Raw genomic sequence first — 17,944 nt, 5'->3', positions numbered from 1 at the left:
GAAAATATTGGCTTAAAATTCAATATAGAGAAAACGAAGATCATGGCATCTGGTCCCATCACCTCATGGCAAATAGATGGGGAGACAATGGAAACAGTGAGAGACTTTATTTTAGGGGGCTCCAAAATCACTGTAGATGGTGACTGCAGCCATGAAATTAAATGACGCTTGCTCCTTGGAAGGAAAGCTATGACCAACCTAGACAGCATATTCAAAAGCAGAGACATTACTTTGCCAACAAAGGTCCATCTAGTCAAAGCTATGGTTTTTCCAGCTAGAGGAGAAGGGGATGACAGAAGATGAAATAATTGGATGGCATCACTGACTGGATGGACGTGAGTTTGAGCAAGCTCCAGAAGTTAGTGATGGACAGGGAATCCTGGCGTGCTGCAGTCCGTGGGGTCACAGAGGGTTGTACATGACTGAATGAACTGAACTGAACTGATGATTAATATGCTGAGGGCTCTAACAGATCAGACACACAGCATGCAAGAACAAATGTGCAATGTAAGACAAAGAATTCAGAGAGACAAAATATGGAGTAGTGTTCAGTATTGTAAAGGCAAACGTTACCATAAGAAAGCAAGACTTGTGGTCCCATGAGTCAGGGCTATAAATCTCTATGCACAAAATAGTACAGGAAATGCAAAAGGCAGAGAAATGCAATGAGACATAAATGGTACATAAACAGAATTACTGTGAACAGAAGTCTTCACATGGAGCTTTCATTAAATGTAAATTAGGATATAGAATTCTTAACTAACATAATCAGTGATAAATAATAAGGAAATAACCATTGAAACAGAAAAAAAACAAGGGATTTTTATGAAAATAAAAATTTACTTATCTAAATAAATATGAAAACCCTGCAGACATTTATCCAAATAAATTTGAAAACTTAGATTAAGTGGATAATATTTTTAGGGAAACATGGGTATCTAAATTAACAGCATTGGAAATAGAAAGCTTACCAATATCCACAGAAACAGAGGAGGTTATTAAAGAAATACCTTGTAAAAAGCACCAGCCCCAAATGGGTTCACAGGGGAACTCACCAAAGACCATATATTCACAAAGTACCATATATAAAGAGATCGACTCACCAAAGGCCATATATTCACAGTATCACATAAATTGTTCCAGAATACTGAAAATGCCTGGTGGGAAAATCTCCATTTGTAATAGCAACAAAGCAGGTAATATATTTAAGACTAAACCTAGTAAGAAATGCTAAAAAAACCTATATAAAAATATCTTTTAAGTTTTCTTAAAGGCTTCTGGAAGACACAAAAATAGATAAATGTTCTTAGATGGAATGACTCAACATAATAAAGGCTTCTATTCTCCCTAGGTTAATTTATAAATGTAATAAAAATGCCAATTAAATAATAATACTAAAAACTTATTGTAGAGCATTTTAGGTTTATAGTAAAGCCTATAAGGAATAATAGACATCCATGGAAGCTAGGAAAACCCTAAAAAAGAAAAGCTATTTGGGATACTATTCTAGCCAAGTATTAAATATAAACTCTATAATTAAACGATTGTGATATTGGCACATGCATAGTTATCAGGACAGTGAAATGGAATAAAAAGCCCAGAAATACACCTAAGTAACATGAAAATTTATTAACTATGGAGTGATTTCCAGGATATACTGTTAGGTGGAAAAATCAAATTAGACAAGAATATCTATAGTGTGCTACTTTTTATGTCAGAAAATAGGGAGAAGGAAGAGATAAACCAGAAACTAAGGAAACTGGTTCTGTAGAGAAGACGGTGGGAATGGTGTAGACAGGATGGTGGGTTTGGAGTAGAAAAGATGAGAAGAGTCACACTTAGTTCTGAGCATACCTTTTAGTATAGTCCAGTATAGTTCTTTTAAAATCTATGTGCTTCCCTAGTGGCTCAGTGGTAAAGAATCCATCTGCCAATACAGGAGACGTGGTTTTGATCCCTGGCTCAGGAAGATCCCCTGGACAAGGAAACAGCACTCTACCCCAGTATTCTTGCCTGGGAAGTCCCATGGACAGAGGAGCCACGCAGGCTACAATCAGTGAGGTCACGAAAGAGTGGGACCTAGCTTAGTGTCTAAATAACAACAGGAAAGCTATGAGAATGAGGAAACAAAATCTTAAAACAGGATGCATTAAAAAACAAATGAACTATTCTATATTTCAAATGAATAACCACACTGTGAGGAAGGGGAAAACACTAAAACAAGTAACTTTTAAATACAGTGTTTTCTCATTATCAGAGAAATGCAAATCAAAACCACAATGAGGTACCATTTCACGCCGGTCAGAATGGCTGCAATCCAAAAGTCTACAAGCAATAAATGCTGGAGAGGGTGTAGAGAAAAGGGAACCCTCCTACACTGTTGGTGGGAATGCATACTAGTACAGCCATTATGGAGAACAGTGTGGAGATTCCTTAAAAAACTGGAAATAGAACTGTCATACGACCCAACAATCCCACTGCTGGGCATACACACGGAGGAAACCAGAATTGAAAGAGACACGTGTACCCCAATGTTCATTGCAGCACTGTTTATCATAGCCAGGACATGGAAGCAACCTAGATGCCCATCAGCAGATGAATGGATAAGAAAGCTGTGATATATATACACAATGGAATATTACTCAGCTATTAAAAAGAATACATTTGAATCGGTTCTAATGAGGTGGATGAAACTGGAGCCGATTTATACAGAGTGAAGTAAGCCAGAAAGAAAAATACCAATACAGTATACTAACGCATATATATGGAATTTAGAAAGAAGGTAACAATAACCCTGTATGTGAGACAGAAAAAGAGATACAGATGTATAGAACAGTCTTTTGGACTCTGTGGAAGAGGGCAAGGGTGGGAAGATATGGGAGAATAGCATTGAAACATGTAAAGTATCATATGTGAAACGAATCACCAGTCCAGGTTTGATGCATGATACAGGGTGCTCAGGGCTGGTGCACTGGGATGACCCAGAGGGATGGGATGGGGAGGGAAGTGGGAGAGGGGTTCAGGATGGGAAACACATGTATACTCATGGCAGATTCAAGTCAATGTATGGCAAAACCAATACAATATGATAAAGTAAAATTAATTAATTTTTTAAAAGTAAATTAATAAATCAAGGTCTTAAAAATAAATAAATACAATGTTTTGCCTATATACCCTTAAGCTAAAGATCACTGTAATTATAACAAATATTAGGTTCCACTTAGTTTGTTTTTCACAGTGGTATTAGTGCATTAGCAATTCTGAAATGACTTTCTGTGTATTCTGCAGTTTAGCAAACAACTAAATATATTGTGGATAATGAAATGAGGTTACTCCTCCTCAGAAAGGGAAGTACAAATATGGACGAGAAAAGGCCAGAATGGTGTTATATTGGAAATGGAATTATGAACTCATGATCTCTAATTAATTAGTAGAAAGAGAACTATATATAGGGTCTTGTGTATGTATGTATATTTGTGGTGTGTGTGTGTGTGTGTGTTTCTTGTTCTGCTCACTGAGATGATCTGGAAGCAGTGACATCCTAATAGTGATGAGCACATTTAGCGTCCACACATTGGTTTCTATGTATCATTCCAAAGCAAAAGATCCTTATCTCTGAAGAAACTGCTTATTGCTTAGTCATGTCTGACTCTTTGTGACACCATAGACTGTTAGCCTGCCAGGCTCCTCTGTCAATGGAATTTCCCAGGCAAGAATACTGAAATGGGTTGCCATTTACTTTTCCAGGGGATCTTCCCGATCCAGGAATTGAACCAGAGTCTCCTTCATTGCAGGCAGATTCATTAACATCTAGCCACCAGGAAAGGCCCTCTACCCCACCCTCCCACACACAAATAAGAAAATGTCTAAGAACTAATGGAGACCTGCAGAAAAGATTAAAAAGCCAACTTGAAGGGTCTCTCTAGAACAATCTGACCATTAAAATAAGTAATGGTTATAACAGTGTTTGAAAGTAAGAATACATAAGCAATATTTTATGAATAAATGAATGAATCGATGGAGTGACAATGGAAAGCTCTTCCTTACAGTAAAATGCCAACTAGTAAACATAGAAGAAAAACCTAAAAAAAGATCACCACTTTATAGCACTTTACCACCACTTCTATAGCAACCATAGAAATAGGTGAGAATCTCCAATGCATACTGAAATGGATATGCAAAGGTATGGTGAGAAAAAGGACTTTTATCTCAAAACATTTCTGCATAGGATATTTATTGATTTAAAGAGAAAATAGTACATTTACAGGACAGATCTCACAGATACCACTTTAGTAGTGTTAACATTGCTAGTAATGGGACAAATCAACATTATGTGCCTTTAAACATGATACATGGAGAACATACATCATTTCCGTCGTATTATTGCCAAAATGTATAACTGAATGTAAGCATTAAGAAGTGTCGCACACACACACACACACACACACACACTACTCTTCAAAAAGGTAAAGATCATGAAAGACAAAGATTGAGAAATTGGTCCAGATTAAAGGACACCAAAGATATATGACAAGATACAATACCTGATCTTGGATAGGATAGTGGGCCGGGGAGAAAAATGTTTTTTTATTTTACTATGAAAGACATTATTGGGAGAGATGGCAAAATTTGTATGCCACTGCTGCTGCTAAGTCTCTTCAGTCGTGTCCGACTCTTTGTGACCCCATAAATGGCAGCCCACCAGGCTCCCGTCCCTGGGATTCTCTAGGCAAGAATACTAGAGTGGGTTGCCATTTTCTTCTCCAGTGCATGAAAGTGAAAAGTGAAAGTGAAATCGCTCGGTCATGTTCGACTCTTCGCAACCCCATGAACTGTAGCCTACCAGGCTCCTCTGTCCATGGGGTTTCCCAGGCAAGAGTACTGGAGTGGGTTGCCATTGCCTTCTCCCAAAATTTGTATAAAGGTCTGTAATTAGATAATAGTATTAATATCAATGCTAATTTACTGATTTAAGTCATTATATTAATATTATGGCAATTTAAGAAAATATTTTTGTGTTTATTAAATAAGCCGTGAAATATTTAGTGTTAGAAATATCTTGTGTCTGCAGCTTTCTTCCAAATGGTTCAGAGTAAAATAATATATAGAGAGAAAGTCATAAAGCAAATGTGATACATTATTAAAATTTAAAGAATTCAGTGACCATATATGGAATTATTTGAACTACTCCAGCAACTATGCTGTGAGGTTTTAAAAGTCATATTTGAACATGTTGGTAGAGCTTTCCATTTTGGGGTCACCCATTGTGTTTCTGCCTAACACTTGCATGATCATGTACCAGAGACACTATTAAATCTGCTCAAAGGAGATATACTTTGACATAGTATCTTCCCTTCAATTTTTAATGTAAAGAAATAAACAGCAGAAACATTCTGGAAGATTATATACAAAGCCTATTGAAAGGAAATAAATGAACAAATATCTAAATATAGCCATCTAGGGTGTGTACTAGTGTTTGTAATTAAAATTTCTACCACTACTCACTAAGTATGTAAAGCAAGAGTCTGAGCTACCTACCCTAGCAGTGGTGTGTTGGGAATGAGCAATTCCATTGATCATCTCTAGTTTTCCTTGGGGCAAATTGCAGTCATTTGCAAGAAGTCTTAGTAGGAAATATTAAGAGAAGGCAACGGAGTGTAGCCAGGGAGTAATAGGCCAAGATCAACAAGAAACAAGTCCTAACTGCCATTCACAGGCATTGTGATGCCATTGAACTATGATAATGTGTACTGACCTGGTATTATAGGAAAAGTCTTGTAGGGAAGTGGAGGCTTGCGCCAAGTTTAATCAAAGTGAGGGAAAGTATTTATTAGGGCAAATTCTGAAGACATTTTGAAATAGGAAACTTGCCAGCATAGAGAATTTAATAATGAGATTAGGCAAGTAATTTTGCATATATGCTAAATGGTTTGCCTTTGCTCAAAAACTCTTAAACCAAGATATAAAATTTGCAATTTGGAAAATAAATAGACATTGTCTCTTGCCATGTATCTACTAGTGATGTATAAGTTCACCGTGAAGCTAAAAAATTACACGTTTACTTCTTTTTAATCATAAGGAACAATTCTTTGAAAGTCATTTAAAGATTTTTTTTTTTTTAAGTTTCAAAAGAGAATTTATTAACTGCCCTTTGTCATCAAGGACGGTACCTTTTCTCTCACTTATATATCCCCAGGTCACAGCATAGTGTGCATCTGCATTTTTTAGTTGTATAAAATTAAATTCTGCTCAGGAAAAATATAGTTTTGTTTGTTTTTATTTTATATGATGTTTAGGAAGCCATACAGGCAGCATTTGAATCTGCCCAATTATATGCAGCTACATTTGAAAAGTTTCAAATATTCTTCAAGGAAAATGAAAGTCTTGATTTACAAGATCTTAAACTTCAAGAACCTGGTAAGTTTTCATTTGTCCTTGCTAATTATATCTAAGAGTCATATCAAGCTTTATCATGGTCTACATTTCTGTTTTGTGGTGTGTGGTGACAGAGATGATAGCCCAAAAGAGCTGGTGTGACAAAACACAAGAGTTTATTCATTTCTAGATTACTTTCTGTAGAACCACTTTTTTCTTTACTTTTACTGTTATGTTTTATTTCAAAACATTATGGGAAGGAATTCTTCCCCAAGAGCTTATCTTTTAGTATGAAGCTGTACCAGTGCCAAGGTCATATAGCCTCTATATGGAAAGGAGTTGAAAGGAATGTTTTCCCCTCAGATTCCTTAAAAAATGTTTACATAGTATAACATGTATCTCAAGAATTCATTCTGTCTCAGGAATTCAAGTTACTCTATTTGTACAGCCCTATTGCAACTGGGTAGGTATGAATCGACACCTTAGTCATGAGATTAGAACCATGGAGAAGTTATTTTATTAAATTTATTTTTATTCAACCAAAGAAAATAAAATACAATGCCCAAGTGAAATTTCAGGCAAGAAAGTTTCCAAATGATTATGAAAATTAAGTATATAGCATTCATTATTACCATTTAAAAATGTGAAGTATACCCATATTCTTCTTTTGTTGCTGTTGTTTCATTAACTGGTTTTATTCTTTTTTTTTCTCTCATGCACAAAAATGTTTACTCTGATACTTTGCTTCATGAATGAGCACTTTTTTTTTTCTGTAAATTCTTGTGTTTTTCTTTCAATTCATTATTTTTATTACACTGAAGTATTTTAAAGTAAATTAGACATGCCAGTCCCTAAATGAAATACTTCAATATGCATCTTCAAAAAGCATCTCCCTACAAAATCAAAATATTTTCACACCTGAGAAAAAAAATCTCTAAAGTCAACATTTAGTCCATATTCAGAATCTGCCAAATAAAGCAGTTTGCAGCTGGTTTGGCCCAGAATCTAATCCAAGAATAGACACCGTATTTACTTTTTATGTCTCTTAAGTTTTGAAAAGTTGAAACAGACCTTTTTTCTCCAGAGCACTAACTTGCTCAAGAAACAAAAGTGGGGTTCTACTTAAGAAATTAAAAAAAAAAAATTAGACACGTTCATTTCTACCATTCTTCACCAACACCGTCACACTGAGACTTAGTGTGTGTTGAACTGAAGGGAACTGACCGGTATTATATTATATTATATTATATTATATTATATACCATGGTGGCACCGTGGTAACAGTAAGATGTGGAGCCTGGCATTTCAGCATGAAATAGACTAATCCAAATAACCAGTTCTAACCATCTAGATCGCCTGCTCACAGCCTTGAGCCAAGGCCTCTGAGTCTCCACGTTCCTCACGTTGGATGACTTTACTCCCTCACCAGTTACCTAACTGGATAAGGCTACCATGCTCCCAGACTGCCCTTCATCTAGTCCTGCCTTGGCTTGTCGATCCTGTCTCAATCTCCGAACCAGGGTATCATAGGTATTAGCCATTTGTTGTCTGGGAATCTGGAGTAGATTGGCCTGGACTCCTAAAAGTTGTTTTCTTCCTCTTTTAGGAACTCTCTTGTACTTCCTAAACCTCTGAACCCAGTATTTCCCATTAGAACGTAACTTTGCCCCTTGGATACCATGCCTTGCCTGTTATACCACATTCCCTCAAATTACTATAACACTGCCTACGATATATTGTGCTCAGATGCTCAGTCATGTCCAAGTCTTTGTGATTCCATGGACTGGAGCCCTCCAAGTTCTTCTGTCCATGAGATTTCCCAGGCAAGAATTCTAGAGCGGATTGCCATTTCCTCTTCCAGAGGGATCTTCCCCACCCAGGGACTGAACCCGCATCTGTTATGTCTCCTGCATTGGCAGGGGAATTCTTTACCACAAGTGCCACCTGGGAAGCCCTAAGATATATTATAGTTTATTATACTTAATAAATGTCTGTTTAACCAAACTTTTAGCCAGACTGCCCTTTGTTTAGCTCCAGAAGGTGATCAGAAGACAGACTCTCGCTTTCTGAAATAATCAGCCATAAATTTAGAAACCACTAAATTTCTATAAAAGTCAGTGTCTACTAATATTTTCCATACTTGCTAAGCACTTATGATAGGTGCTGTGCTGTCTCATCTAATCTATTTTATCTAATCGTCATAATTCTATATAGGCGCGTATTCTCATTTTACAAATAGGTAAGTGGAAATACAGAGATAAGGCAACTCCAAGATTACACAGTGAGTAAGTGGTTTAGAAATTGTTTCCCCTGACTTGAGAGTTTGTTATACAAACCATTCCTCCCCCATCTCATCAAGAGAGAGCTCTTCTGTTGGCTTTACTCTTTTGTTTCCCTTTGAACATGGATATGTCATTTAACTTTGAGTGATCTAAATTTATTTATGTATAAAATGAAAGTATTGGACTAAATTGGTGTTTCCCGAATTGGTGTTCCTTGAACCACTATTCTGAAGGATATTACATGATACTATGAAAAAGACTCTGTGTTCAAATAAATTTGGAAAATACTAGATCAAGCAACATTATACAGCTTTCCTCACCAGGGGTTTTGTCAGATCATTGGATATCCTAATTTTTTCATTTCTCAAAAATAAACACATCAAAACCTTCTAAAATGAGTAGGAGAGATAATTGTCATCCCTTTTTTTGTATCTTGAGGAAGGTGAAGCTCAGAAAGATTAAGTAACTTAGCCAGAGCAACAGGTGGGTTAAAGACTTGGGCCTGGGTTTTCTAAGACTTTGTCTGATGTGTTCTTTATACTGTGTCAAACTGCCCCTTGTGTCCAGAACGGGAGGCGATGGAAATAAAGGCAAGGATCAACAACCTTTTCTCTTGGGGATGGTGGAAGAGGGTTAGAGAAGAACAGGAAGCAGTAGGGAAAACTGTCTGACTCAAGTGGAGGGAGCAACTGGAATTAAAGTTAGCTGAGTTTTTAAAGACAAGGAGTTGTTTTGTATTATATGTGTGTTTGTAAGAGCTGTTTTTGACCAATAGTATGATTTCAAGATAATCTGCCTTCCACTGGTGATTTGAGAAATTGGAGGTAGGAAGATTATCAAAATGCAGCTGCAGCATTGGCAGACAAAGTTGACAATGGCCTTAACGTTGATGTGCGGAGCAGGGTTGGCAGAGGTGTTGGGAGGAGGAATGGAAGTAACTTTAGCTATGCCTGATCTCTTGAGTTTCAAACTTTCTCTGTTGTTAATATCCTTGTATACTTGGTAAAGAATCTGCCTGCGATGCAGGAGACACAGGAGATGCAGGTTTAATCCCTGGGTCAGGAAGATCCCCTGGCAGAGGAAATGGGAACCCACTCCAGTATTTTTGTCTGGAAAATCCCATGGACAGAGGAGCATGGTAGGTTATAGTCCATGGGGTCAGAAAGAATCGAATACAACTAAGGATGCATATTCAAACTTATTTTGAGGTATGATGTGGAAGAACCGTTAGATTAAGCCAACTCAAACCAGCCTGATTCTAGAATCTACTGCATTATAGACTAGATTCTCTAATGCAATTACAAGTTATTTTCATGAGCTATTCTTAGCGACAGCCAGAAAATATTTTTACATTATGAAATGTTAGTTTCTTCATTACAAGAATAAAATATAAAGCATCATGAATTAACATTTTAAAATTATACAAGGTTCTCTACCTACGGATAGTTCATTTTAAATACATATGTAAGTGTATTAATGCAATGATTTTTGATATATCTGTGTAATGGTCCTTTAAAATCTAACATATGTTTTTTGCTGTATATGAATTATTCTATGTAGGTGTTAAGTTCTTTAGTGAACAACTGGAAAAATATCACAGACAGCACAAGGACGCAGTGGCTCTGAGACCCACCAGGAATGTAGGACTGCTGCTCATTGACACTAAGCAACTAAAAGAAAAACTAATTCCATCACCTTTGCGGTGCCTGGAGGTGACTATGAACTAGGAAAAAATTTAATTATAGTCTCTAAAACTATTTTATGATTTTTCCCCTGCAAATAGCCTATCTTTATTTTCTAATATTGCAGCTATTTAAAAGTAACTTAAGTCTATTCAGCATCTGTAATTTGTAGGGAAAGTTCCAAGTTTTTCTTTCTGTCACAAGCATTGTCAATTTCAGGTGAGGGAACAAAAGTCCTTAAACTAGCCTCTTACATCCACTCCTTTTTCCTTCGTTGGAGCATTTCAAGATTTCCTCCAGAGGAGACATTGCTGTAACAGCTCAGAGTCCTAGCAGGAATACTGGTTGATTCTAGGATACTGAGGTATCCTAGATACTGAGGTTTCCTGATCTGAAACTGTCCCTAAAGATCTGATTGTATTTTAGTGAGTGGTAGAGCTGAGGAGATTTGATTGCTTCTACGATAACTTTCAGGTCTTCCTTTAGTCATATTTACCATCAAATCCCACCACAAAGGGACTCCTCTGGTGGTTCAGTAGTTAAAAGTGGCCCAGGTTCAATCCCTGGTCAGGGAGCTGAGATTGCACATGCCTCACAGCCAAAAAAAAAAAAAACTCCCAAATCATAAAACAGAAACAATATTGTAACAGATTCAATAAAGACTCTAAAAAATACCTCTAGAGACACAGTGGTATAGAACAGAGATTGGCAAACTATATCCCACAGGGTCATTCCAGCCTGCCGCCTGTTTTGTACCATGACAGTTTGCTTATGTATTGCCTATGGTTGCTCTACAAGGGCAGAGCTGAGTGGTTGTGACAGAGACCGTATATCCTGCAAATCTAAAGTATTTACTATTCAGCCCTTACAGAAAACCTCTGTTGACCCCTGGTGCAGATGAAATAAGACAGTGCTCTGTCTAAAAGGCTGCAGGCCTGAGTGCTACTATCTTTTCTGTCACTAATTAGCTGTGTGGCATCGGACTTCTTTCTAGAGCTTTGCTGATTCATCTGTTGAAAAAGAAAACAATAGAGAATTGAAGCGAAGTCAATTTCAGCAAACATTTCTGAGCACCCTGAGTACTACTGTATACTAAGCCAAAAACAAAAAACAAAAGAAACTTCAAACTGGCTTCAGCAATCAGAAAATGTATGGATCGAAAAAGTCCAGAGGGTGGATGGATGGGCATCAGGAAGCTGTGATCTAGTGACTCAGTGGTTCCTAAAGACCTGATTTTTTCCATTCATTGTGTGCCAGCTTCCTTCTGATGTGGCAGCTTCATCCTAAAGCTCATATACCCTCACTTTTCTGAAATGGTAGTCAAAGTCTCCATAGGATAATTATTTCCTTATTCATGTCCAGAGAGAGAGAGAGAGAGATCTCTCAGCCTTAAACAAAAGTCTTGGGTTTCTACTTAATTGGATCAGCTAATGTCAGAGGTTCACTCTAATCCAATCACACTAGCCAAAGAAAGCCATGCTCATTTTACCTTAAGACCAATTAGACTCAATCTTTGTTTCTGAAGGAGAGATCACCTTCCTCCAAATCATTACTACCATCCAGCACGAAAGAAGTGGAGTTGATACTGGGGGTGGTACCACAATGTTCACTATACAGGATGAAGTAACAGAAAGGGTACTTACAAAATATCAGACCATTTAGGCAGACTTTAAAAAAAATTATTTATTTATTTGGCTGCATCTGGTCTTAGTTGCAACATATGGGATCTTGGTCATGCGAGATCTTTCCTTGTGGCACACAAACTCTCTAGTTATGGCATGTGGGCTCTCTAATTTGTGGTGCACAGACGCCAGCACCCACAGGCTTCAGTAGTTGTGGAGCTCGAGCTTAGTTGCTCCATGACATGTGGGATCTTAGTTCCCCAGCCAGGGATCAGATTCATTTTCCCAGCATTACAAGGCAGATTTTTAACCACTGGACCACTAAAGAAGTCCTTAGGTAAACTTTTTAAAAAGTTGTGCAATCTAACTTATTCTGGAAATAATCTTCAAAAGTAATCCTATTGTTTCAGTGTGGGGGAAAAAAAGCCTTTTCATATACTGCTGCTTCCATTGCCTGCTGACTTAACAGACATTCAGTTAGACTTTATCTAAAATGTGTAATAAAGTAGAAATACTCAAGTAGTGACGATTCATAGTTCCTTCTTCTTTCCTAGGTGCTGAATTATATGCTTCCTCGTCTAAGCAAGAAAAAAGTGGATGCCATCATCTCTGAGGCACAAGATGCAGAATACAAGCTTGAATTTGTCCCAACTACTACCATAGAATATGTTAACAGCTTAGTATTTCTTGATGAAATTCAGGAAAGGGTGAGTTGATTCTTGTGTAACTCACTATTCCAAATCTTGTGGGAAGGAAGGCAAATAAGAGAAACTGAGGGACTGAAGGTCAAGACACAACTGTCAGAATATCAGAAACACTTTCAGGCAAAGGAAGTGGATGGCTTACCTCACAGTCGTAATGGCAGCTAACATTGATCACTACTGGTCAGGCATGTACTACATTTTCTACATATGTTACATTTTTTATCCTTACAAAAGCTTAAGAAGTATTGTTTAGTCATTCAGTCGTGTCTGACTCTCTACGACCCCATGGACTGCAGCATGCCAGGCCTCCTTGTCCTTCACCATCTCCCAGAGCTTGCTCAAATTCATGTCCATTGAGTCAATGATGCTATCCAACCTCTCCTATCACATCCTCGGTCATCCCCTTCTCCTCCTGCCTTCAATCTTACCCAGCATCAGGGTCTTTTCTGATGAGTTGACTCTTCACATCAGGTAACTAAAGTATTGGATCTTCAGCTTCAGCATCAGTCCTTCCAATGAATGTTCAGGATTGATTTCCCTTAGGATTGACTGGTTTGATCACCTTGCAGTCCAAGGGACTCTCAAGAGTCTTCTCCAACACCACAGTTCAAAACATCAATTCTTCAGTCCTCAGCCTTCTTGATGGTCCAACTCTCACTTGCAAACATGACTACTGGAAAAACCATAGCTTTAACGCTGCAGACCTTTGTCAGCAAAGTAATGTCTCTGCTTTTTAATACTCTGTCTAGGTTTGTCATAACTTTTCTTCCAAGGAGCAAGAGTCTTTTAATTTCATGGCTGCAGTCAACCAGAAAGAAGTACAGATAATTTTTATTCTTATTCTGCAGATAAGCGAATGAGGACCAAAATAGGTCATTGTGTCCAAGATCACAGACCTGTATACAGTACATCTGGAATTCAAACTTGGGTCTCTGACAAAAAAGCCAGTGCTCTCAACCCCAGTTTATTGCAATTCTTATTTGTAATAAATGATAATACAGTAAGTCCCCTAAATTCAAATGAGTTCTGTTCTGAGAGTGCATTTGTAAGTCCCATTTTTTCCTAAGTCCAACCAAGTGAGCCTAGGTACCCAACTAACACAATCAGCTATATAGTACTATACTGTAATAGGTTTATAATACTTTTCATACAAATAATGCATAAAAAAACAAAGAAAACATTTTTAATCTTACAGTACAGTACCTTGAAAAGTGCCGTACGACAGCTGGCACATAGGGGCTGGCATCAAGCGAACAGGCAAGAAGAGTCTCTGTATCTGCTGTTGTCTCCCTAATCCACTTGCCTACTTAAGCTAGTTTAACTTGGGTTTCTTTCATTCCTGCTAGTAAGTTTCCTGACTATTATGCAAGTATAGATTAAGAAGGATCATGACTTCCATTATAACTAATATCTAGATTACAATTCTCCAGTAAATCCCTTGCATGCAAATTTTCAACTTGCGAATTTTCAGATGTGAATGTGCATTTGCTTGTCCAATCACGGGAAGTTAGTTCACATGTCTGGCATACATTGTCACATGCGTGCAGCCTCTATAAGTGGTTGTGCTTTTGTGTACTTTACTGTCCCATACTGTACAGAGTACAGTAGTGCAGTATTGCCAGGGTGATTGGGACGCAGCCCAAGGTTGAGAACCATCTCTCTAAAGCCTCTCCACAGTTTTCTTCTGTTTAGGACCTGTTTTGTTACCCCATGAAAGCAAATGGCCTCTGCCCACAGATACAATCTAACTCTTCCCAAGGTCAAGAGAAAGGTCAGACTGAGCTGGATTCACTCTGTCCCAATTTGATGCTCCCTAGTTAAGTTGTCGCCAAGAAGTGAGTCAAGTTATAGAACCTGGATGCTTCCTCTATAACCTTGTGGCAGAGTGGTGGCAAGGAGAGCTCCCTTCAAACTGGGGAGACCTTGCCAGAAAATTAGGAAAGACACTGTCCACTGAGGCAAGGGCATCAGAGCAGAGATGTTTAGGAGTCAGTAATAGTGGTAGTAAAAGCCTTTACTAGAGGGTAGAACGATGCTCTCCATCAATCAGGGTTCTGAATCTACACAGAGAGGTACATGGTCCGCACAGCTCCGGGGCTGCCCTGGGACAGTCACTGCTCAGCACACATGCCTGGAATCTCAGATGTTGCAGCTGAGCATCCTCACAGCACCTGCCATCTCTGAAAACTTTAAATAACTTTAAAGTTTAATCTGAGGTTTATCAGGTGATGCTTGTGCACCTGCTTCCCAAGACAGGAGACATAAGAGATGCGGAATCGATCTCTGGGTTAGGAAGATCCCTGGGAGGAGGAAATGGTAACCCACTCTAGTATTCTTACCTGGAAAATTCCATGGACAGAGGAGCCTGGTGGGCTGCAGTCTAAGGAGTCGCAAAAGGGTCAGACACGACTAAAGCGACTGAGTACTACTATTTAATTTACTAGGGAACAAGAGAGAGAGAAAAAGTAAATACCTATAAGGGTAATATTAACTGTGCTCAGTTCTGAACAGTTTACCTCCTAGGCCTCATTGTCTGCATCGTAATAATGACTGTATTTGTCATCCAGCCAGCTCCAGCCAATTTGATCTGCATTAAATGCACTCCTCTGTGTGCTGGCTCTTTACAACGTGGTGCACAGCGACTGTCTCTTATCAGTTACTTTTAACAGGTATAACAGGATACTGATTTATTTAATGAGCAACTGATGTTTCCATTTAGATCGAAAGCCTTGATGATGAAGGGAATGTTGTGATTCAGATGTACAAGCTCATTGAACAGTATCAGGTTCCCACACCTCCTGAAGACTTTGCTGTTTTTGCAACTATGAAGCCATCCATTGTTGCTGTTCGGAATGCCATTGATAAATCTGTGGGTGACAGAGAAACAAGCATTAAGCAATTTTGTCTGCATTTGGGTAGAGATCTTGAAGATCTAAACAATGAAGTGAATGAAGTAAAGATGATAGCACAGGTAAGCTGAAGCAGAATTTTTAAAATAATCTATATAAAGGCTATTACATTTTAATAGACCGTTTAGAAAGCATATTTCATTTTAATCTGGTTTAGCTTTCATTTTGTTTATGCTTCATTCTAATCAATTAACAATGTCTTTGAGCAGCTACTGAAAATTTAAAGTGTTTCTGAACCTCTCTGAGGTACTGAATAAATTCCAGGCCACTGCAACTAATGTATGTATTGCTTTAGTACTTATGATCAAAAGTACAAAATAGAATATTACTCAGCTATAAAAAGGAATACATTTGAGTCAGTCCTAATGAGGTGGGTGAAACTGGAGCCTATTACGCAGAGTCAAGTCAGAAAGAGAACGACAAATACTGTATATTAATGCATATATATGGGATTTAGAAAGACATAACGATGATCCTACATGCAGGGCAGCAAAGGAGACAGAGATGTAAAGAACAGACTTGTTTGGACCCAGTGTGAAAAGGCAAAGGTGGGATGATTTGAGAGAATAGCAATTGAAACATGTACATTCAGTTCAGTTCAGTGCAGTTGCTCAGTCATGTCCAACTCTTTCTGACCCCATGGACTGCTTCCCTGTCCATCACCAATCCTGAAGCTTGCTCAAACTCATGTCCATTGAGTTGATGATATCATCCAGCCATCTTATCCTCTGTCATCCCCTTCTCCTCTCTCCTTCAATCTTTCCCAGCATTAGGGTCTTTTCAAATGAGTCAGTTCTTCAAATCAGGTGGCCAAAGTATTGAAGCTTGAGCATCAGTCCTTCCAATAAATATTCAGGACTGATTTCCTTTAGGATGGACTAATTGGATCTCTTTGCAGTCCAAGGGACTCTTCAAGAGTCTTCTCCAGCATCACAGTTTGAAAGCATCAATTCTTCAATGCTCAGCTTTCTTTACAGTCCAACTCTCACATCCATACATAACTACTGGAAAAGCTGTAGCTTTGACTAGATAGACCTTGTCGGCAAAGTAATGTCTCTGCTTTCTAATATACTGTCTAGGTTGGTCATAGCTTTTCTTCCAAGGAGCAAGCATCTTTTAATTTCATGGCTGCAGTCACCATCTGCAGTGATTTTGGAGCCCAAGAAAATAAAGTGTGTCACTGTTTCCGTTGTTTCCCCATCTATTTGCCATGAAGGGATGGGACCTAATGCCAGGATCTGTGTTTTTCGAATGTTGAATTTTAAACCAGCTTTTTCATTCTCCTCTTTCACTTTCATCAAGAGGTTCTTTAGATTCTCTTCACTTTCTGACATAAGAGTGATGTCATCTGCATATCTGACGTTATTGATATTTCTCCTGGCAATCGTGATTTCAGCTTGCGCTTCATCCTGCGTAGCATTTCTCATGATGTACTCTGCATAAAAGTTAAATAAGCAGGGTGACAATATACAGCCTTGGTGTATTCCTTTTCCATGTATATTACTATATGTAAAATAGAGGACCAGTGCAAATTTGATGTATTAAGCAAGGCACCCAAAGTTGGTGCTCTGGTACAACCTAGAGGGATGGGGTGGGGAGGGAGGTGGGAGGGGTTTCAGGATAGGGGGACACATTTATACCCATGACTGATTCATGTTGATGTATGGCAAAAACCATCACAAAATTGTAAAGTAATTATCCTCCAATTAAATTTAAAAAAATTTTTAAGTATTATGGTCAAATCAGAAAAAAGTGGGAAAAACTCAGTTCAATAGTAGTGAATTCTCTTTTTCCTAGCTTCCATTTATTATTTTGAAATTAGTGTTTTTGCATCCTATTAGCATATTTATAGCTATTCACAATTTTAGAGTTTTATTAGTCACATGTTAGAAAATTCCCTCTTAGAAAGAGGCAGAGTATAAATTAATAAGTGATAAAGAATGTTTGAATAACTTGCACCAATTTTACTATTCTAAAGATATAAAAGGAACTTTTTAAGAACTTAGACTAGATATCTTTTTTTCACTCTTTATTTTTTAATATAAATTTATTATTTTAATTGGATGCTAATTACTTTACAATATTGTATTGGTTTTGCCATATATTGACATGAATCCACCATGGCTGTACATGTGTTCCCCATCCTGAACCTCCCTCCCACCTCCCTCCCCATCCCATCTCTCTGGGTCATCCCAGTGCGCCAGCCCCGAGCATCCGGTATCATGCGTCGAACCTGGACTGGCGATTCGTTTCACATATGATAATATATATGTTTCAATGCCATAGAATAGACATCTGGATAATTCTTAACTGAAGCAAACGTGAAAATATATCATATAATAATGATCTACTCTTTAATTATTAACACTG

The 17,944-nt window shown here is 37.9% G+C and overlaps 1 protein-coding gene across 1 annotated transcript in view; it reads left to right on the top strand.

The window, feature by feature from the left end:
* The window catches only part of DNAH6 (dynein axonemal heavy chain 6), a 284,536-nt gene that overhangs the window by 49,599 nt on the left and 216,993 nt on the right, over positions 1-17,944 (top strand). Inside the window, exons 11-14 of the mRNA XM_018054768.1 lie at positions 6,297-6,417; positions 10,218-10,369; positions 12,516-12,668; positions 15,385-15,636. Coding sequence (XP_017910257.1) covers positions 6,297-6,417; positions 10,218-10,369; positions 12,516-12,668; positions 15,385-15,636 — 678 coding nt within the window. The remainder of the gene's footprint in view (positions 1-6,296; positions 6,418-10,217; positions 10,370-12,515; positions 12,669-15,384; positions 15,637-17,944) is intronic.

Source organism: Capra hircus, chromosome 11, assembly GCF_001704415.2.
Source record: "Capra hircus breed San Clemente chromosome 11, ASM170441v1, whole genome shotgun sequence".
Lineage (NCBI taxonomy): Eukaryota > Metazoa > Chordata > Mammalia > Artiodactyla > Bovidae > Capra > Capra hircus.
Note: the sequence above shows the minus strand (reverse complement) of the source record. Positions and strands in the feature narration are given on the sequence as shown.